The sequence below is a fragment of the Babylonia areolata genome, chromosome 17 (assembly GCF_041734735.1).
Source record: "Babylonia areolata isolate BAREFJ2019XMU chromosome 17, ASM4173473v1, whole genome shotgun sequence".
Lineage (NCBI taxonomy): Eukaryota > Metazoa > Mollusca > Gastropoda > Neogastropoda > Buccinidae > Babylonia > Babylonia areolata.
In genome coordinates, this window is record NC_134892.1 from 20,545,299 (window position 1) to 20,568,625 (window position 23,327).

At 40.1% G+C, this 23,327-nt stretch overlaps 2 protein-coding genes across 6 annotated transcripts in view; both read right to left on the reverse strand.

Moving 5' to 3' along the window:
• Positions 1-1,585: 1,585 nt before the first annotated feature.
• On the reverse strand, positions 1,586-9,085 carry LOC143291750 (uncharacterized). Its single transcript, XM_076601830.1, has 2 exons — positions 8,886-9,085; positions 1,586-5,646 (listed from the first exon to the last, which is right to left on the reverse strand). Exons 1-2 carry the CDS (start codon positions 9,036-9,038, stop codon positions 5,368-5,370), a joined length of 432 nt encoding a protein of 143 aa, XP_076457945.1. The 5' UTR covers positions 9,039-9,085; the 3' UTR covers positions 1,586-5,367.
• A 4,735-nt stretch (positions 9,086-13,820) lies between these two features.
• LOC143291751 (GTPase IMAP family member 8-like) overlaps positions 13,821-23,327 on the reverse strand; it is a 40,646-nt gene continuing 31,139 nt past the window's right edge. For 3 of the 5 annotated variants that reach the window (XM_076601832.1, XM_076601834.1, XM_076601833.1), the window contains 7 exons: positions 23,242-23,277; positions 21,738-21,759; positions 20,915-21,105; positions 19,635-20,052; positions 17,907-18,148; positions 15,742-15,882; positions 13,821-13,969 (listed from right to left, as the gene is read on the reverse strand). In XM_076601832.1, the coding sequence (XP_076457947.1) occupies positions 13,841-13,969; positions 15,742-15,882; positions 17,907-18,148; positions 19,635-20,052; positions 20,915-21,105; positions 21,738-21,759; positions 23,242-23,277 (1,179 nt within the window). In that variant the 3' untranslated portion in view covers positions 13,821-13,840. The remainder of the gene's footprint in view (positions 13,970-15,741; positions 15,883-17,906; positions 18,149-19,634; positions 20,053-20,914; positions 21,106-21,737; positions 21,760-23,241; positions 23,278-23,327) is intronic. The other 2 variants (XM_076601831.1, XM_076601835.1) reach the window with 1 other exon arrangement.

Consider the following 23,327-nt stretch of genomic DNA (forward strand, 5'->3'; position numbering starts at 1 on the left):
AACCTAAAACATACATACACACACACACACACACACACACACACACACACACACACACACACACACACACACACGCACGCACGTACACGAACACACACGCACACACACACACAATATGAACACAATAAACAACTCTTTCATTTATCATATCCAGTATCCTCATGATTAAAGAATTTTCTCTTGTAGTCTCTCACTCGTACACCTCTAATCTATAATTAGTATAAAAAAAATAAAAAATAAAAAATAAAAAAAAATAAAAAAAACTTTCACATTTGAATCTATTTTGTGCTCAAAACATGTGTACACAAACTATTGATATTACAAATTGTATTACAGTAATGTCACTATACTGGAACAAATCTCACTTATCTCCAACCCAACACTAGCATGCATGGCAAATTATTTTACACAATACTGAACATTTTCAAGGCAATGTTACTGCCAACAAGTAAAATCAATTGCTTAAAATGTGAGGAAAGTCCATGAATTATAATGCAGTAAATGAATAATTAAAGACAATGTTAGTAAAGACAGTGTCGTGTGTGTGTGTGTGTGTGTGTGTGTGTGTGTGTGTGTGAGGGCTCACATGCGTTTATGTCACATACGTTTCGATGCTCAGGGAGTCCGCATTGCCACAGTACAGCGCCACCAATTTTTGTTGTTCTTGTTGTTGCTGTTGTTCTTGTTGTTGTTTCTTGTCTCCAAGTATTTTGTTTTATAACTATCAAAGTAGATTGTTTTGGGCAGAACATTACCATGAACACCACATTCGTTGCCAAAGGTTCTTTTACAAGTGCTAAGTGCATCCTTCGAGGAAGGTGGCAGAATAGCTAAGACGCTCATCTGCCAATACACAGTCCGTTAAGGGCCTGGGTTCAAATCCCGCTGTCACCCTTTCTCTCTAGTTGGACTGGAAAATGAAACTGAGCATCTAGTAAATCGGACGAGACGATAAATCGAGGTCTCGTGTGCAGCACGCACTTGACGCACTGAAAAAGAACCCATGACAACAAAAGTGTTGTCCTTCTGGCAAAATTATACAGAAGAAATCTACTCTGCCATGTTCACAGATGCATATGCATGCACTCAAGGCCTGACTATAACACGTTGGGTTATGCTGCTGTCAGGTAGCTGCCTAGCAGATTTGGTGTTGCGTATATGGGTTTGTCCGAACGCAGTGACGCCTCCTTGAGAAACTGAAAATATAATGTAGATTATTATAACTTTTTTATCACGACAGCTTTTTCTGCTCTCCTTGGGGAGACTGCATGGCTACAGTACAGAGCCAACCATTCTTTTATCTTTTTTTTGTCTGCAGATATATCTGACTGTCAGACTGGATTTGTCTGCATAATTTTACCATGGATAGCTCTGCAGGTTGGACTCGAACCCGTGCACACTCACTTCCTCGTTGGCTGAATTACCACCAGGCCACCGCTCCAACATGTGACGCATTTATTTCTACAAGTGTCCCCAACTTCAGCGAATCACACCACACTTTTTGAGAATTATGGATTGTATGGAACAGGCAAGTGGCATGGAACATTGATTTCTTTTACAGGCCAATCAACAAAAGTCACTGTAGAAAAAAGCAAACAAAGCCTTTATTTGAACCTTGATTCCATTAGTCATTACAAAGACAAGAAGCACACATTCAAAAAGGAAGCAAATAGAATACTAAGTTTTACGTGAGCATATTTATATAAAATACTACTTAACAGATATTTCAGTAAGTTTGCAATACATTTATATGGGTTAGCTGTGTCTTATTTAAATGCGATGAAATCTGGCTGATTGTTATCCCATTTACACTTAAAAACGCAGGATTTAGCCACAAAAATAACAAAGTTAAATGTAACATACGTTTTGACAATCTCTTCACATCCAAAGAAAATTATAATGTCAGTTAATCTCTTATTTGATGTAATTCACAAAGTTCGTTGGACGTAAACAAAGTTGCGTAACATGACATTTCCGAAACATATGATAAATACAACTTTGTTTCGGTGTAACCAAAATTATAGTTTGGCATTTATGGTAAGCCAATGTTCCCATATCTTTAACAACTACGATTATTGCCAAATTCTTGTGGATTATTCTCATCTGAAACCATTTAGTATTTATTATGCTTAATTTTTGGGAAGCATTCTTTCCTCTTGATTGGTTGTAAGATTTATTCTTCCTACTTCCTGTGACAATAAACTCTGAGCTACTGCATTCCACTGTTGACAATCAGTTTGAAAATGCTTAATATAAAACTGCGCCTAAATATAAAGAAAAACTAAAGAACAACAACAATTAATAATAAAACAAACGAACACACAAAAAATCAAATAACACACATCATCCGGGTTACCATAGCAACATCACCAAATCGGGTTTACGAGACACAAATAATGAATTGTAATCTTGCCTTTTAACGTCCACATAAAAAGAGGCACACAAACCTGGTTACCTTTTGAATTAGTATAAATTGGAAACAAGCATAAAACAAGTGCTATGATAAAAGAAGAAAAAAAAAATTCATACAATCATGCCTGCGTGAAATGGGGCACTTCATGAAAGGAATGAAATCAGTTATTTTTCTTTCGCTGAATGGGCCTGTATGCATGCACGCGCATCTATGCAGGTATGAATGTTCACGTGTGTGTGTGTGTGTGTGTGTGTGTGTGTGTGTGTGTGTGTGTGTGTGATTTCCAGGCCTACTGTGCATTGCACCAAGTTCAGATTATCTCCCTTGGCATGACGAGACATCGTGTTTTTTCTGGTACATGAAGTCACAAATAGTGCCACATATATCGTGATAATAGCCATGATACAAAGGTCACATGGTGAACGAAAACAGGTACCTGCCTTTAGCAATAATTATGTGTTGTTGTTTTTTCTTCTTCTTTTTTTTTTCTTTTTTTCTTTTTTTTAATACGCATATTTCGAATTTCACACAAAAAGAAGGAAGCCAACTATCAACGATAAACTTTGTCAAAGCGTGATACAAAAAACAAAAGTAGGAAAAAAGGTTAAGAGATCACTCTATACTTCATCCACCAACTCTGTAACAGACTTATGTTCCCCAACTTATGCCTGTATTGACCGTCCTTCTGTGTACTCCTCGTGGTCAACATCAACAGTCTATGATTCCGAAGAACGGGCATTGAATTATTAGTTACAAGAGTTTTATTCAGGTTTGCATCTACACGATTTGATCCGTTCAAATATGCCAGCTGTATATCAAATTTTGAATGTAAATGAAACAGAGCGTTTGTATTTTCTTTTACTCAAATGACAAACATATTACTATTCATTGCAGTTTCTCAGATTTCAGGCGGTACCTAGAAAGCAGAGTAAATATTAAAACAAAACCAACAAAAACGATACAATGTACATGGTTGTGGGCAAAAGACACAGCAGCAATTTAACACAAAAGAAATGTAAGCTATGACAAAAGAATATAGATATTGTATCCCAAAGCTGTGTATGAAAGAACAGTTTATTTCACTGTCAAAGTGAATTTTCTCTATCGATTTTGCCTTGATCTTTGACCCGAATACATATGACCAGATAAACTGATCTGGATGATTGAAATACAGGCAAATATCTGATTAGCTCTCAAATATTTTGTCATTGACTTTTATTTAAAAGCCAATGTAGAGTAATGGTTAAAACAAACAAACAAAAATATACGTCCATGTTCATTGGAAACAAATACATCATCATCAATTTAGCACAGGATCAGATGTGTAAGCTGTGAAAAAGCATATTGATCCTGTATTCAAAAATTGTGTGAAACAACTACTTTCCCATAAAAGTGGATTTTCTTCATGAATTTTGCCTTTATGCTCTTGATCAGTGAACCGAATATAAATGACCATGCAAACTGACCAGGAAGATCTTTACGGAAAAGCGAAAAGCACTGTGCTTGTCACACTGAATAGATGATAAACGTTCTGGCAAAAACAAGTTGAGCAAATGTTAAAGCAAAGCTCTCAAAAGATATAAACAATGTTAATGTCTACTGACAATAAATACATCACCATCAATTTAACATCATTATTGATCTAGAACACCCTCAAGAAAAAAAATACTGTGCATATATACATTCAAATACAAAATGATATTTCAAACAAAGTTCTGATCAGTTCTCAATTATTTTGTCCTGGACATTTATTTTCAAGTAAAAGCAAAGCACAGCAAATGATAAAAAAGAGATACAAACAACGTTCGTATTCACTGGCAACAAATATAATCATCAGCATCAATACAACCCAAAATCAGATATACAAGCTGTGCAAAACTATACAGGTGTTGTATTTCAAAGGTCTGTGTGAAACAACTTTCAGCAGACGCTTGAGAGGACACACCGTGAATTATATTGTATTCCGTTTTGGTCACAAACATTCGGGCTGCTCTCCCAAAGCAAGGGTGTGTCGCCACAGTACAGCGCCACCCATATATAATAGTTTTCTTTTTTCTGTCTGCAAGTGTATTTGTTTTACTTTTCTACAGCAATTTGCCAGGGACAACTCTTTTGTTGCCGTGGGCTCTGTTACGTGCGCTGACTGCATGCTGCTCACAGGGGCTCGGTTTATCGTCTCATCCGAATGACTGGCGTCCAGACCACCACTCAAGGTCTAGAGGAGAGAGAAAGGAAATTCTGGCCAGTGTGGGATCCGATGCCGTACTCTATGATTCTCTGGCTTCATTGTGAACGCGTTACCACTGGTCAACCACTCCATGTTTTGTTGTCTTTTCCGGTATTTCGGATCACGACAGAACCTTCACTAGGAACACTGTGTCACAAGGGTTGCTATCAGAAACATCAACATTCAGGTCATAAAAAAAGAAACAACTTATTCACTGATTATCTGTTCTCTCTTTACTGCTGAAAGCCCAGTGGACCAAATAGGGCCGCACATGACTGAATATTGGTCCCGTAGAATCTGAAGAAATAACCTGGAAATGAAAAGTAGACACAAGCACAGTCATAGTCCTACACATAAACCAAGAACATGTCTCTGAAGCTGATCATTCCGTCAATTTTTCAGCAGAGTATTACCTGAACATGAACATAACTACACTTAATTAACAAATCCTGCAGACTGATCTATCTGAGCTGAACCTCATCACCTTACAAAATTAAATAAAAATAGTGGATAATCGATGCAGTCACATACGAGTGGGACTAAATTACTCAGTATTGAAACACAAACTGCAGATATACAACACACTGTTGTTAAACCAAGTTAAAACATTGACTTCCTTCAGGTTCTCAAAAGGAATGTCCGGGGAACACTAAACTCAGCTGAGTCAAACCTTTCTTAGAATCGAGGACACAAAGTTGTTCTCTCTAAAAAGTTGCATACATGTTGTTTACATCACAGAACAGATATTTGTTTTTTTAGTACCGGGTGTCTTCATGGTGAAATTGATTCCTTTGTCAGCGTCACGAACAAAGCCAGTGACAGCCTTTGTGAATGTTTCTGGAACCTTGTCTTCGATGATGCGTCTTTTGATCCTGGCTGTGGCTTCCTTCAGGGACACCCCTTTGACTGCAGCTTCCTTCTTCGCCAGTTCCTCCACTGTCTCCGTGATCCGCTCCGTCATCTGTGTCTTGACGTACTTGTCACTCCCATTCTTCCTCACCAGATCCTAGGAATGCATGAGATCAGATAATATTAACCCTTTTACTGTTGATGACATGCATGCTCGTCAGTACTGGGCTATCACCTCACTGAGATTTATGACACTGAGTTCACAGGTCAATATGTCAACGTTCTTTACTTGTAGTTTTTATTCTTGGGATTGCGTTACGTTTGTTCAGCAAAAATCAATGACGGTCATTGACATGTGCATAAAAATGTTAGGAGATCCCGTTAATTAAAGCTGATGCCAAACTGATCTCATTTCAACACGGTTCACCAAGCCATCAAACGTTAAGAGGTTGACAATATAAGGTGACATAAAGAACAGACCGGTACAGGTCAGGACAGGTCAGGGCAGAACAGTACAGGTCAGGTCAGGTCAAATCAAGGCAAGAAGAAACCAGAAACAAATTAGACCAGAATCACGGACAAGTTAGCCGGAGAGAGAGACACACAGACACAGACACAGACACAGACACAGACAGGCAGAGAGAGAGAGAGAGAGAGAGAGAGAGAGAGAGAGAGAGAGAGAGAGAGAGAGATTACAATTGGTTCTAAGGACATCTGCATCAGGCAACCGTTATTGCCGATGGCGATAACCCTTGCATAAAAGACAAGGGATGTAGCCGTAGAGAGCATGATCATAACAGTGGGTCAGCAATAACGTGTTATTTATTCATTTAGTTTTTTTTTGTCTATTTATTTATTCATTTTTTCTTTCTTTATCTAGCAACCTATTTACTTATCTATTTATTTCCTTCTCAACAGAGACAGAGAAAGTGAACGCTGAACACTGAAATCGTTAATACCAATGGCTTTCTCCCTTCCTGACGTGGTGGAACAAGTGACAAGGACAATGGTGACAAAGAAATGTCGAAACAAAAGAAGTACTGAAAATATATTGTGAAAGTAATCAACATCTCGACCACCCCACATTAATGAATGTGTTGTGTAGAAATCATCATACATCAGCAGAAGAAAATATATGTACTTTAACTACGGGTTTGAAAACCATGAACAGTGGATATTATTTTTCTCTCTTTTTTTTTTTTTTTTTTTCGTCGGACGCCATATGCTCTAGCAATATTCTTTGCAAGTGACTTTTATGTTAAACGTACCAAAAAGACGTTCATTCTTTTCTAAACTGGTCTTAGACATTCATTTTTTCGCCATAAGCTGTCAGAGAAACAGAAAATGTAACTCCCCCCCCCCACACACACACACAGACACACGCACCCCTTACAGAAGAAGAAAAAAAAAAGACGGGGGAGAAGGGGGGAGAGGGGGAGAGAGGGGGGGGGGGTGATGGGGGGATGTAGGGGGAGGAGGGGGGCGGGGGGAGAGAATAAAGCATACAGGAGGGTAACGACGGGTAAGTCTGAAATTAATGTTTACATGCATGTAGTCCTACATTTCTCGACCTAAATATGGCGAGACCTCATTTGCGCCATTTGCTGGACACGGCTGTTACATAAATATATTTTTATGCTTGTCTACGAGTGGGACTAAATTACTTTAGATAAGATTACTTAGATAATATTAAGAAAAACCAAATCGTCCAACGTTGACAAGGCAAGGTGACATGAAGAACAAACCATGACAGGACAGAACAGTGTAGAACAGGACAAGACAAAACAGTGTAGAACAGGATAGGACGGAACAGTGTATAACAGGACAGAACAGTGTAGAACAGGACAGGACAGAACAGTGTAGAACAGGATAGGACGGAACAGTGTATAACAGGACAGAACAGTGTAGAACAGGACAGGACAGGACAGTGTAGAACAGGATAGGACGGAACAGTGTATAACAGGACAGAACAGTGTAGAACAGGACAGGACAGAACAGTGTAGAACAGGATAGGACGGAACAGTGTATAACAGGACAGAACAGTGTAGAACAGGACAGGACAGAACAGTGTAGAACAGGATAGGACGGAACAGTGTATAACAGGACAGAACAGTGTAGAACAGGACAGGACAGAACAGTGTAGAACAGGACAGTGTAGAACAGGACAGGACAGGACAGTGTAGAACAGGACGGGACAGTGTAGAACAGGACAGGACAGGACATTGTAGAACAGGACAGGACAGAACAGTGTTGAACAGGACAGAACAGTGTAGAACAGGACAGAACAGTGTAGAACAGGACAGAACAGTGTAGAGCAGGACAGGACAGGACAGTGTAGAGCAGGACAGAACAGAACAGTGTAGAACAGGACAGGACAGAACAGTGTAGAACAGGACAGGACAGAACAGGACAGAATAGTGTAGAACAGGACAAGCCAGAACAGTGTGGAGCAGGACAGGACGGAACAGTGTAGCACAGGACAGGACAGGACAGTGTAGAACAGGACAGGACAGGACAGTGTAGAACAGGACAGGACATGTCAAGACAAGAAAAGACAAGATCAGACCAGAAAAAAGGAGAGGTCAGGCTAGGTCAGGACAAATGTCACCTGCTTCTGACGACAATATCAGTTGTTATTAGTAGTGGAGGAAAGATAATATTCTTCAGAACAGATTCGATGACTTAATAGTGTTCTCACAAATGGGTGTTTTTGTTTGTTTGCTTGTTTGTTTGTTTTTGTTTGATGCTGTTTTTTGCTGTTGGTTTGTTTTTTGTTTGTGTTGTTGTTGTTTTTGTTTGTTTGTTTGCTTTGTTTTAGCATTTGTTCGACACACACACACACACACACAGAGACAGACAGATAGAACACTGAGCACTTAATGCCAGTAGCTTTTAATCTTACTGACAAGGTAGAACAAGTAATAAGGACAATGGTGCCAACGAAATATCTAAAACAAAAGAAGTACTGAAAATGTATTGTTAAAGTAAACATCTCGATCACCCACATCAATACGTGTGTTGTGTAGAAATCCTAATACATCAGTAGAAGAAAATAGATGGTACACTTTACCTCTGAATTTGCACTCTGAACAGAGTGTCCATTTTTTTCGCTAATGTCATCACATGCTTTACAGTGAAACAAAAAAATAGCTGATCCTCTCTTCAAAGAACAAGAAAGATTACTGGACAAGGGGAGGGTACTTTTACGTGCATGCAGTCCTGGAGTTCTTGTCCTTAATCCGGCATGACTTCTTCCGTGCCATTTATGGGCACGGTTGGAATATATACACAGAAACAGAGACAAAGTGACAGACAGATAAATGGAAAAAAAGAGACTGAGAGAAAGTAGTAGTTGTAGTAGCACTAACAATACTATTATTATCATTATAATTATACCTGCATCATCCTGATAAGGTTCTCGGCCTGTTTTTCTCTCTCTGCACGTGATGCTGTGTTGGCCATGCCAAACCATCGGAATCCATCTTTATCTGCAAGTTCTATCAGTTCTTTGATTGTGCCTGCTTTGGGTTTTTCTTGAGCCACCTTCATCTCATCATCAAGTTCTTCTCTTCGTTCAGCTGCAATAAAAAAGAGAACTAATTGTGAAATGACGTGCATACAACAATCCATTTGATAAGAGATATTGTGTTCTGTTTCAGCCCTACCAACAGCTAGATTCTCATCAACTAGCTTTCTGTCATCGTTGGATTTCTGTTTCTGTCTCATTCCTGCTTACAGCTAGATTCCCATCACATAGTTATTCAATCAGTGCGGGATTTGTTTTGTTTTGTTTTGTTTTGTTTCATCCTTTCCTATACAGCTCGATTCCCATCACATATCTAAACCAGACCATGATCTGGAACCGACAAATAAAACACAGTGATAATGATTTGCAAGTGATGTTTTAAATCTCAGAAATTCTTTGAATATTTGCTGTTTGCAAATCTGTATATTCACGAGTGTAAAATGAGGCTTTTTATTTTTATTTTAAATATTTACAACGCATTGCATTTTCTAAAGCTTGTTTTTATTCAGTTCAAAAAGTACAAAGCGGTATGTTGTCACAGTCATAAGCTTTGTCAATGTTGTTATTTTCTAATAGAAAAAAGAAGATACATCATGAATTTATTAATATAAGGGGGAACATGGGTAAGGTGTAAGTAGATAACCTGTATGGGTAAAAAACATAAACGGAACATTTGATATTTATCAATATAAAGGGGAACAGGTAAAATCTATTGATATGAGGGGGAAGAGGGGGTAAGGTGCAAGTACACAACTGTGTGGAGAAAAAATAATCGGGGCAATTTACATACGAGTGGGACTCGATTACAATGTGGTAGCTTGACATACAGACTTCGTTTGTATCACATAATTTCCAGTGGAAGATACAATATCGGGCCTCAAGGATATGATGTTACTTAGTAAAAAAAAAAAATAATAAGAAGAAGAAGAACAACAGCAACAGCAACAGCAAACCCAACCTTTTCTGCACATGAACTTTGTGTATGAATTCTGTAATAAAGAGCTGTATCAAACATTAGAAATAAAAGCAAAATGAATCTTATTAGTCAGGCAGCCGAGTGGAAGTAACAAATTAGTCCAAGAACACTGGCTTATAAAAAGTTATATGGTATCCATGTGTTCTGAAAATCCAAATATCATAAGTTTATTCACACTATGCAATCATCTGTTTTGAACCTTTGTTTAAACTTACAAGGAAATGCTCTCAAAAGAAGAACAGCTTTGTTCATTTTACATTCTGTTTTGCCAGCAATAATATAAAGAAAACAATGCCATTAGCATGTATATGTCGATCAACTCCAAGGAAAACAAAGCTTTTTGTCAATTGCATATTATTAGTCGGGGACTTTGTCCTGCCACCTGATGTGGAGTAGTCTGCGAAAATAGCTTAGGTGGCAGCGACTGAGCAGTTTGGTGTGTCTGCTGTAGACAGTCCAGGTCTCACTGGCGTAAAAGAGTGTGGTATGGACAACTGCACAGTAGACCTTCAGCTTGGTGGTAGCGCTGAGTCCTCTCCGCTCCCAGACGTTCTCACAGTCTCCCAAAGCGGCGCTCGCATTGGCGATCCTGTTGTTAACCTCAGCGTCTATGTTCACTGCGAGACAGCCTGCTGCACAGGTAGGTGAAGTTGTCAACTGCCTGAAGGTTCTGCTCCTTCACTGTGATGCACGGCTCCTGGGGCAGGCTGGTACGTAACTTCGGTCTTTTTGGTGCTGATGGTGAGACCGAAGTTGTCGCAGGTTTGTGAGAAGTAAATATTTCACACTGCATCTTCTGTTCTGTGCTGGCATTGCGTGCACAGTCATCAGCAAACAAACAGTCTATGATGCCAGTCTCTTTCACCTTTGTAACAGCCTGCAGGCGCCTGAGGTTGAACAATCTCCTGTCAGTCCTGTACCTGACGTTGATATTTTCTTCGCAGTCACGAACGACGTCTGTCAGCATGGCAGAGAATACCATTCTGAACAGAGTGGGGGCGAGAACGCAGCCTTGTTTGACACCGTTTGTCATTGGGAAGGCCTCTGACACGTCTCCGTCATCCAGAACTTTCACCATCGTGGAACTGCCGGACGATTGTGATAAACTTGCTGGGGCAGCCAAACTTCTCCATGATCTTCCACAAGCCTTCTCTGCTGACTGTGTCAAAAGCTTTGGTCAGACTGACAAAGGTCATGAAGAGATCGCCGTGGTGCTCCTGGCATTTTTCCTGGAGTTGGCGCACAGCAAAAATCATGCAGCAGTCTCACGTTCAGCACTGAAGCCTCGTTACCTTTCTGGGAGGAAACCTTGCTCAAGATGCTGGAAAAGGCGGGTGAGCAGGACACGGGCCAGAATCTTCCCAGCAATGGACAAGAGGGAGACGCCTCGGTGGATGTCGCAATACTGGCGGCTGCCTTTCCTCTTGTGGATGTGGACTATGCTGGCATCTTCAGGTGCTGTGGGATCTGTCCCTCGTTCCACATGGACTGGAAAGAGTTCAGTCAGCTTTTGCATTATGGCAGGGCCTCCTGCTTTGTATACCTCAGCAGTGATTGCATCGGATCCTAGCCACAAGAGAGTTGTTTCACTGCCTTCCTGACTTCATCTTCTATGGGGAGGGTGTCGAGGTCCTCGTTGATCTCTACCTGGGGCAGGTGAGCAATGGCCTCGTCGTTGATGTTGGCAGGACGGTTGAGGACGTTGTTGAAGTGCTCAGCCCACCGCTCCAGAATCTGCTTCTTTGTCAGCAGCTGCGTCCCATCTGCGTTGAGGAAGGGTGAGGTGCCGGAGGACTGGGGTCCGTATACAACCAGCACATCGTAGAAGAGTTTTGTGTCATGGCTGTCTGCGTAGCCCTGGACTTCATCCACCTTCTTGAACAGCCAGCTGTCTTGCATCTCGCGAAGTTTCGTCTGCATCTTTCTTTTTGCGTTAGCAAGGGCATCTTCCTTGGCTTGTGACATGGGATCGTTATGATGCGCTCTGAACAGTTGATGTTTCTCGGTTATCAGTGCCTCTATTTCTTCATCATTCTCATCGAAACCAGTCTTGGATTTTTCGGGTTGCTTGTCCCAGATGTTCGAGGGCAGTAGTGTAGACAGCGTCCCTAAAAGCCATCCACTGTTCCTCAACGCTGGTCCCATCTTCCTGTGGTGTGTCTGGCAATCTGCCTTCATGGTCGTCGGTGAGTTCTTCTGCAACCGTGCTGCTTTACAGCTTGAAGACACTCAATCTCTTTGCAGTCTTCTGGCCTGGGGTCTTCTCATGGGCACAATGCGAAGCCTGAACTTGGACACAATGAGGCGGTGGTCTGTCCAGCAGTCGGCACCACACATGGCTCTCGTCACTCTGACGTCCAGCCTGTCCCTCTTCCTGGTGATGACGTAGTCGAAACAATGCCAGTGCCTCGAGATGGATGCATCCATGACGTCTGCTTATATATGGGCAAGTGGAACGAGTTATGAATAATTCTCATTTGAAACCATTTCATTTTCACATCGGAGAATTTATGTAAATTAAGAAAGCGTTTTCTTTGGAATAAATTTTGTCGAAGTACGTTTTGTAAGCCAGAAATACCTCTGTCCAAAAATATTTATGTCGGGAATGTCAGGAGGATTTCGGGTCCACATTCATCAATGTTTTGAAGCAGTGGAAAGTTATGGAATGCAGCATGCTTCCTTTTATGTTTTGTTGTTTAGAGTTTTCTGATCCAGGCCAGCTTTGAAACCACAGCAAAGTTTTCAAATCTGGCAGCCAAAGTCCCACATATTTATTGTACTTGTGTGTACAATTTTTCTGCTCTTTTCTGGTCCAATACAAATTAGCATAAGTCTTGTAAACCTTGGAAGAAAATGTCAGGGAGGTTCAGTACAAATACATCCTCAACATAATGTGTCAATTTTGACAAAAATCAGTGATTTTAATATTGCCACTCTCTAACTGGAGTTCACTGCCTTCTTATCCAGATCTTCAATAACTGTTTGATAGCGGAAAATCTGTCTGAGTAGTTTACTTGAGTACACAGTCTTTCAAATCATTAGTAAACCAGGCTCCTAATAGTTTGAATTCCAGTCCATCTGCAAATGATTCATGTACCGAAATTGAGAGTTTTTATGGCTACCTAACCATATTGCACTTTTTTTTCTTGAATTCATATACAATCCTGATTTTCGACCAAAAATGTCCTTATATCTATGCGAGTTTCAAATGAATTTTTATTGCCCACTATGATGAATTCTGCATCATCAGCATATTGGGATATTTTGTGTTCGATATTAACTACAGCAATGCCACGGACATCCCTACATATGCGTACCATTATTGCCAGCACTTCAAAATACATTATAAACAAATATGGCGATAGAGGGTCACCCTGTCTACATCCTCGCTGCACATTATTAGAAGATTAGAAGAGATCTCGGCGTGGGCAGTGAACTGTCACCCCCTGTGGCAAGTGATTCAAAGACACCAACCACAGTTTGTGGTGTTCTGTCAAAGCGAGGGAAAGTCACAGTCAGATGACTTTCCAAAGCAGCCCGTGAAGGATGAGGTAAAGGACAGGAAGAAAACCAAGCCAAAAAAACAACAACACAAAAGTGCATATCTCTGGAGAATCATGGCGATAGAGAACGATGTTTAAATGCATAACTGAAATGCATATTTTGAATATGTGTAACATGGCTTGTGTATGTTTACGTTGGTAGCTTTTGCTGTTGTTGGTGTTGTTTTTATGTTGCTGTTGTCGTTTGTGTTTGTTTATTGTTTCGTTTTGAATGTGTGAAAATAATTAAACATTAACCAGAATACCTAAAATCGGAAACAAATAAACACTTCATCACTCTGATCAATCATCGTATATAATGCTTACCAAGTTTATGTTCTCCGTAACAGTCAAGGAAATTGAAGACAATGATAAGGTGTTTGCTCATCTCAGCAGAAAACAGATCTTGAATTTTTCGGTATGCTTGAATCTCCTCCTGAAAGAGAGAACGTATATATATGTCTGTATCAGTCTGTATGTATGACTCTGTCCCTATTTCGTAATGTATGTATACATGTATATGCATGTGTGTGTGGAGAGAGACACGGAGAGATAGGAGGCGGGTGGAGGGGGTGGCGGGGTGTTGAAGGGGGGGAGAGAGGCGGCGGGAGGAAGGGAGAGAAGATTTACAGCATTTACTTATGTCCAGACAACATGAGAAAACTGAACCCATAATTTGATGGGCATTTATAATATTTTGGTTAAATATGTTTTAGTCCGTGATCACTCAATGCAGTGTATCATTACAAAATATGTATTTAATCTGTTCAATACCATTTCAATACACGGTTCAACCAAATGCGGTGTTTCGAAAAGTCTAAACTGTGCAAATATGTCACTAGTTCGTGTGTGATCATGCCAGTCTTGCCACATGCAATCTAAAATATGTTGTCCATAGCACTTGATAACTGATATCTCTTCGCCTCTGGGTGTCCCACACAAAACCATACCTATTTGCACGCGTTTATGCGCTTTCATCTAAACTAGCCCAAGGGCTTGTTACACTGTGGAGGAAATGGACAGTGGGTGGGCCTCAGTCTGCCTACCTGTCTGTCTGTCTGTCTCTCTCCATTTCCTGTCTCTCTTCACGAGTTCTCCTCTCTCTCCCTCTCTCTCTCTCTCCTTGTTGGGATATATATATATATATATATATATATATATATATATATATATATATATATATAGGTTGTCTATCCATCGATCAGTCCTTTTTCCAATCTCTCAGTCCCTGGTGCTGGTGGGGATATGTGTGCTGGAAAGGTCTTACACTTGCTGTGTCTCTATGTCTGCCTCTGTCCCTCTCCCTTTTGAGCTCTCCGAATTTACTCTGAGCTTTTCATCTCCATTTTTTATATATTCAAAAATATATTAACAGTATTATATCATTATAACTTGGATGTGTGTGTGTGCTTGTGTGTATGTTTGTGAAGTGGTGGTGTGGTGGTGATGGTGGTGGCTAGGCGCTACATTGTTACTAATCATTTGTGTCCATTGCACTCTGTTGAAATTGTTGGAGGGTTTGTGCTGATTTCCCCCTGTTTTCGTACATGTTTCACTTGTATATTTTTGCATTATACACCACATCATATTACTATTCATTCATCTATTATTATTCTTATCTACTTTTTTTTTTTGCATCACTTTTTGCAGTTATTGTAAAGTGCCTTGAGTGTTTAGAGGCACTATATAAATTTTGACTATTATGTTAGTATCACATTATATCATAATATGCATGCACGAAACATGTATATTGTAGTATTGGTAGCTTAGGTTTACACACCAAATCGGACATGATAATGGTACTTCATCTGCAGTTAGTAATACAGCAATTAGTAATTGCAGACTAGTTTGCTGAACTCTCTCCCTTTTCCAGGACCCCCACCTCTCTCTTTTTCTCTCCCTTTCCTCCTATTCCATTTTCTCCTAGTATGTGTAGGTGTGAGTGTGTATTGTATGGACGGATAGGACTAGGGAGAGATTGTACTACGGCATAATATGAACTTGTGAGATGTTAAACAAATAAAATAATAACGAAGATTCGTCCCCCATGTCCTCTTTTCATTATAATTTGAATAATGTGACATCTTATGAGCTTTGAATAGAACCCTGTTTTATCCAATCTTACCAGTTAGAACCATTAATGGACAGTTTTGTATATTATTATATATATAAGTAAAAAAAGAAAGAAAGAAAAGGAGGAAAACGCACCTGCCGTGGGGGACGTGCACAACGAGTAGCAAAAATGATCACGTTAGGCCCGGGTACAGCGACAGCCACACATTTCGCCACTTCCTTGTAAATCCTATTTATATCCAAGTCGGTACGACACAGGCCCGGCGTATCCGTCACCTGCAGTGCACATATTCGCCATCTAAAAACAACAGCAACAAAACAACAACAAAAAACAAAACGCATATCTCTGCGTTCCCTTTTTTAAGTTTTGTCTCAGGATTTTTTGCTTACGTTCATGGTCTTTTAGTGTGATTTGATTATTGGTTGCTCTCTCTGTCTCTCTGCGTCTTCCTCTTGTCTCTGTTGATCTCTCTCTCTCTCTCTCTCTCTCTCTCGTTCTTCTCTTCTCTCATTTCAGTGTGTGTGTGTGTGTGTGTGTGTGTGTGTGTGTGTGTGTGTGTGTGTGTGTGAGAGAGAGAGAGAGAGAGAGAGAGAGAGAGAGAGAGAGAGATTGTGTAAGTGTGACTTTCGTTGTGGGGGTGTGAGGAAGTGATGGGAGGACAGAAAAAGAAAAAAAAAGTGACAGAAAGAGAGAGAGAGAGAGGGGGGGGAGAGCAAATACAGACTGGACTGACTGAGAATCGATAATAACTACCTTCAACATTTCCACACTAGTATAACGCATGCTGATGACGACAAGTATGTGACCAATCAAATGTAGATTACAGCTGGGCTTTGATTCAAGCATTCAGAAATGTGTATTGTTCTAGGACATTTGAAAAGTATGTAATAAGCTGTAGAGTGTTCTCTGCATAAACAGTGTATGATTCTGCAAACGTTTGGTCGATCTGCGTTTATACGAAATCCTAATAATTGGTCTTCACTGGGAAATAGATGAATTATTTAAGAAAAAACCCGAAAACGGAGTATGGCTGCCTACATGGCGGGGTAAAAACGGTCATACACGTTAAAGTCCACTCGGGTACATACGAGTGAACGTGGGAGTTGCAGCCCACGAACGAGAAAGAAGACTTTAAGAAAGCCTTGGGGTTGCCCGTTTTTACTGTTACTTTATAAAATGACGGTAATATTGGCAGTCCTAATCTTCTATTCTATTGGTTATTCGATTCTAGACACATTTTTCGATACACCTGTAAAATTCTTGTAGATCCAATGAAATATTGAGAAAGACTGAACCTTCATAATTGCAGACTGCTTTTCTGGCAGCCAGGTCAGCCCTCTCATTTGAAAGAAAGAAGGCACCGGCCAGAAAGTAACATGTATATCTTTAATCGACAAAACGATTTTGATGGATTTTTTTTAAGTTGAAATTTCAAGGTGTGATTTTGTTATCTGTAACATTGATTTTGAATGTACCCAAAAGTAGAATTTTTCATATATACAAAAGTAGAATTTTTCAAAAGTACATTTTTCATATGTAATACAGGTATTACAAATGCAGCTCCTGCTTTTTCATTATCAAGAACAGATCCATCTGTATAAGAGTTAAAATAATCACATATTTTTATTTTCCACGTCAGAGCTTTGTGAGTTCTAAACATATGAGGGTTATCGTTTTCTCTGCAATTTTTTTATGTATGCAACGGTACTCCTAGTGCATGTTTTGCAATCTGCACTTCATAACTTTTTAAATAGGCGTTGGGTGTGCTGAAAAACACCTCCTGAGCAGGTCAGCTTTGAACTCACAAGTGCGCTTAAAAAATGATAAGGTTTTGATATTCTGTCCTTGGTGTGTAAGGGTTTTTTTTTTGTTTGTTTGTTTGTTTGTTTGTTTGTTTTTTTGTTGTTGTTTTTGTGTGTGTGTGTGTGTGTGTGTGTGTGTGTGTGTGTGTGTGTGTGTGTGTGTGTGTGTGTGTGTGTGTGTGTGTGTGTACGTGCAACGTCCTGACGTTGCCTCCACCAGTGGCTTATCTGTCTGCCCATGTGTATTTCTGTGCCTGCGTCAGGAATGTTTGTCTGCTTCTCTCTCTCTCTCTGCTTCTGTCCTTGTCTCTGTCTCTTTCTCTGTCTCTGCTTCTGTTTCTACCTCTCTGCTTCTATCTCTGTCTCTGTCTCTTTCACTCTCTCTCTCTGGCTCTCACTCTCTCTGTGTCCCCCGCCCCTTGCCTCTCTCTCTCTCTCTCTCTCTCTCTCTCTCTCTCTCTCTCTCTCTCCTGTCACATTTTCTCTGTCACAAATACCTCCACAACAGAACCAGACCGAACAGCTCTGTCCCAGGCAACACACGCTGTCTTGGACCCAGTTCTGTCACCGACTTTGAACCCTGGCTCTGGATCTCTCTCAGCTCCAGAAGGAATTGGATGCGTCTGGTCGTCTGGTCTGGTGTTGAGGTCATCCTTTCCCAGCAGCGTGTTGCCCAGTGAACTCTTGCCCGTTCCACTGTCCCCGAGGATCACAATTCGAAGAGTGTCTCCTTCTTCACCTTTAAGAGGAACACAAATAAAAAAGAAAGAAAAACATGCAAAGAAACAAGCAAAAAGAACCGACACCATGTGTGTAATATCACACTTTCTATTTTCTTCTTCAAACAAATTATTTGTCTACTTCTTCCTCATGCTGTTCTTGTAGTTGTTATTGCTATCATGATTATTATTATGCTCATTTTATGAGCAAACTGGCCATGGTAATTTTTCATGTGTGTGTGTGTGTGTTTGTGTGTGTGTGCAACCGTGCCTGTATGTGCATGCAAGTGAATTGTGAGTGTGTGTGCATGTGTGTTTTCGTGTGTGTGTTCGTTCCTTAGTTTAGCGTCTTTTCACTATCAGTGATATTAGGGGGGAAAAAAGAACGAAGGAGGGGGGGGGGGGGCGGGGGGGGGGGGGGGGGGGGCTTGGGGGGAGGAGGGGGTGAGGAGAAGGGAAGAGGAAAACAGAAAACTACCGTAAAATGTATAATTAACATGTAATTACATTTAACAGTAACAATTCAATAATGATAAGAATAATAATCAGAAATCATTAGCACAAATCTGAAGTGCATTAAAGGAATGTAGAAATAGGGCTATGAACTAATGCTTGTGAAAGTTCGACCATAAGAACCTCGTCAGAAATAACTTTTAAAAAATCATCTGCAGAATTATTATTCTCTTTGAAATACTTGGCCAAGAAGGTACGTAACTGCTGACAGTGAAACAAACAACTGCTGAACCACAGATGCATGTAACATTTTTACTATACTTTATCTTCAGCGCATCAAGTTTTATACGGAAAAAAGTAGAGGTTATTAATCTTGTATAGCAAGCTGATGGATTCTGTATCTTTTCTTTAATAATATTCTCGGGGAATAATGTTCCTTTATGTTTTAAAAACTTTAACTTCCATCGGTTTTGAAATCGATCCCATGCTGATTTTTCTAACAAAGTGTATGCCTCTTTTACGGAAAGACGGACATGTATTTTTGTTGATTTTTCTTAATCTTGTGCTCCTCTTTTAGCTGCTTTATCAGCAGTTTCATTGCCATTAATGCCCACATGAGAAGGCACCCAACAAAAACTTACCTCAGTCCCTTTAATCCTTAAAAAATGTACCAAATGATTTGCCTCAATAACTAAGTCAGGTCTTGTTTCAAGGCTGAATAATTCTAGAGCATAACGTACTGATTTGGAATCAACAAAGAATGCTATTTTCGAGAAATTATTTGATGGCTCACTAAGTAGTTCAGAGCTTGTATAATAGCAATTAGCTCAGCTGTGAATATGGAAAGATGTTTTCCAATAAAGTACGATTTTTCAACTTTAAAGGCAGGGATATAGAAAGCCGCTCCAGCATTTGTGTGTGTGTGTGTGTGTGTGTGTGTGTGTGTGTGTGTGTGTGTGTGTGTGTGTGTGTGTGTGTGTGTGTGTGTGTGTGTGTGTGCGTGCGTGTTTATATGTAATAGACATAGCTCTATCGAAAAGAGTCCTCCCTTACCTTTCTTGTCAATGAGTGTCAGCAGTTCCTTCACATACTCCGTGTATGTTGCGTCTGGCGCTTTGTTGTTGACCTTAATGAACCAGTTGCCTGCAGCTTGCACAACGTCGCTCAGCCTTCGACACTTCTCGATCCGTTCAGTGCTGAAGTCCATCCGGCCATTGAACGTGAAGACCACGATCACCTTGTTGTTCCAAAATGGAGAGTCATCGCCCCAGAGCCGTTTGATGTCTTCGTAGATGTCGTATTCCTCTGTCGTGCAAACGTCGTCATTCTTTGTATCGTAAACGTCAATGTTTTCACAGCAGACAAGCAGCAAGACTATGACAGGATGTGGGGATGCCAAGTTCTTCCATCCATCAATCTGCTGTCGTTGCTGGGCGTCGTCCACCTGTTGCAGGTCTGCTGTCTTGATCACCTGGGACATCAAGGAGTGTATGAGGTAATGGGAAGTTCAACGATGTTGGGAAGCTCGAGGGATGTGGACAATCGTTGCGGTGAAATCGAGAGGGTGGAGGTTTAAAGCAATGGGCAAAGCAATCACTGTGTTCGGCATAGATTAACCCGATCAAATCTTTGTGTTCATGATTTCTGTTCCTGTTTAAAATATGTTTCTCAACATGAGCAGGAAACTGAAGTGAAAAAACCCTGAAATATGAAAAAAAAGTCTAAACATTTTCTTGAAATCTACAAATAGAAAAACACTAGACACGGAATAAAATGGCTGACACAAACATTCATGCTCACATTCCTGCTGCTACATCCCCCCCCTCCCCCCACACACACTCAAAGCAAACTTTCCCCATAGCATGTCAGTTCTTTAAGGTAAAGAGGTAAACCGGGTCAGGTTATTGATCAATTTTCCAACGTTTTGGAGTACGGAGACACCCAGGCTTGCTTCTATTCTTTTGTCTCTCTGTTCAATTACAATACACTACGTTGTATTACAGAACCAAGTGAACTGCACTGCACTGCAATGCGCTGTATTGTGTTGCGTTGCGTAGCCTTGCGTCGTGTCGTGTCGTGTCGTGTCGTGTCGCGTAGGGCCATATCGTGCCATGTCGCGTTGTATTGTTTTGTATAGTAAGGCGTCACATTGCATTTTGTCACTTCCTGTGGTGTTGTGTGAAGGCATGGCATGTCATGTCATGCCATAGCATCACATCACATCACATTATGTGATAAATATGATACGATATAATTTCATATTACATTTATCTATGCTACGTTATGTTACGTTGCATTACATCATACTGCCGACCCCTACACACTATTAATACCTTCAGACGCTCGCCCTCTGCAACATGGTTCTGGGCACCTCGTTTCGGTAACTTCTTGCTCGGATCCTCTGAGAAGTTCCTGGCGCCAATAATGGTGTTGGCCAGTCTGGTCTTTCCACTGCCAGATTTGCCGACGATGAGCAGACTGTATTTACTGCCATCCTTAATCGTCAGCTCTGGCCCTCCTCTCTCTGGGATCATTCGCAATTATATATTATGTTCTTAATTGTGCATGATTAAATCCGAAAGTAGACAAACTCACCTGCGCAGTAATTTTCATACTTTCAAACACTCCTATTTCTTTCAATCCTTTTGTTTACTTCCTAAGCTTTTGCTGGTTAGTGGTGTTGTCAATGTATGTGAGATACAAGTCCCATTCCAGTGACAAGGTAAGGTGTCCAGAAAGGGTAAAAAGGTAGATGAAAAAGAAACTGAAAAAAGTAGCCAATAAACATTTGATATTGATAATATTTGCCAAGGGATCCCTAACGATGCAAAGAAGAAGTCTGGTGGATGTTACGCGTAATTCGTGTCATAAAGACGCTCCCCCATCCAAACCAACAGTCTATAATGCTAGTGATACTGCAAGCACTAAGATGGGCACTAACTGCCAATACATGTATTACCAGTAACAAAATCATTTCCAACAACTGCAACAACGACCATGCCAAGAACACACATACAATACGTCCATACACACAATGATGGGGAAAAAAACCTTGATGCCATTCATTGATGACTTACATTACGTTGTATTGTGATTACTTTTTTTCGATTATGTTCGTGTAGACTTTATAGATACTGTCATCACATATTTACTTACCTGATGACTTGGCTTGAGGAGTCTGGAAGAGAAAATGAGTAACAATCCATTATTAAGATAATGCCAAAGGGAGCCTGGTCCAGAGCCGTGAACAATACAAAGGAAACTGCATCAAGGGTTTTTAACAGATATTAATGTTAACATAAAACTATAATTGACAGACGAACTATATGGCTTAAACTGTTCAAACGACCTTGAAAAGTAACATATGTTAATCAATATCATTTTACTGATTGGTAAAATGTACATGAGCATTAAAAATGCTTTTAGTCTGAAGTTCATATCCGAAAGAGAATATATTATTAGAAAACAATTTGGTTATTAGAACACATTCGGCTTGGCAAAAGAAAACGAAAAACGAATTAAGTAAGCAAGAAAAAAAAAATAACGAAACGCAACGCACATACAATGCTTATGGTATTTTCTTATTACCGTATCTAATTATTAACCTTGTTATTTGTATGGAGTATTGCAAATATATCCATGTACATAAATCATCGAAAATGTCCTAGTCTGTTCGTTAAAGATACCTTATTTACTTCTTTCTACTTTGCGAATGTCTACAACATAGTAAAGAGATGACTAGGACGTGAGAGGTGAATAAAAGAGACAGACAGGCAAACCGACGGAAAACACATTAGAACAATTAAGAAAAGAAAAGAAAAAAAACAACAATGCAAACATTTATTTAATATTTAAATCTTGCATGCACATATATTGTCTGTCAATAGAGAAGCAAATAAAGAAATAATTGTGATTAAATGGATGAGTATTGATGTAAAGAAAAGGGAGAAAGAGAGAAAAGTATATGTACAGAAAAAAGGAGAAAAAAAGACAAGACAAAAAAGAAAAAGAAAAATGATGACAAAAACAACAAAATAAAAGAATAATGATTTAACTGCCAAAAGGGCGTGCTAATATTCCCCGTATTTGATAGTGAGGTGGATGCATAGTATGTTAGGTATCAGCAAGTGACAGCTGTTTGGTGAAAGTAGATTTGCCCAATGGGAAGGTGGGCTGTAGTGAAGGTTATTACCACTGCTGTACATGTCAGTGTACCCATTAGGTAGAGGTATGCATTATAGGGCAGTCAGTAAAGAATATATTCCCCCTCTTTTCCCTTTTAGTCTTTTCGTGTTTGTTCTCAGTGTTTTTGAAAGTCTATTTCCAACACTGGATAATCATTGAATAAAGGTTTCATACCAAATACAGCCGCAGACACAAGGGCATACATACATACATGCAGACAGACAGACAGAGAAAGAGAGACAGACAGACAGACAGAGAGACGGGGGAGAGGGGATGAGAAATACAAGGAGAGACAGACAGAAAGGGAGACAGAGAGAGAACGACAGAGAAGGTGAAGGACACAGACAGAGAAGGTGAATAGTACACAGAGAAGTGGAGAGAAAGAGAGAGGGGGAAGAGAGAGGGAGAGGGAGAGACAGAGAGAAAGAGAGAGAGAGATGAGGTGACAAGCACCTCCCTCAAAAGAACCCTTTACCTGTCCTCGATTAGCCTCTTCAGCGTCTCTCTTTCCCTGGAGAAATGAAACAGAGATGATTTTAACACAGTGTGTGATGGTTTAGA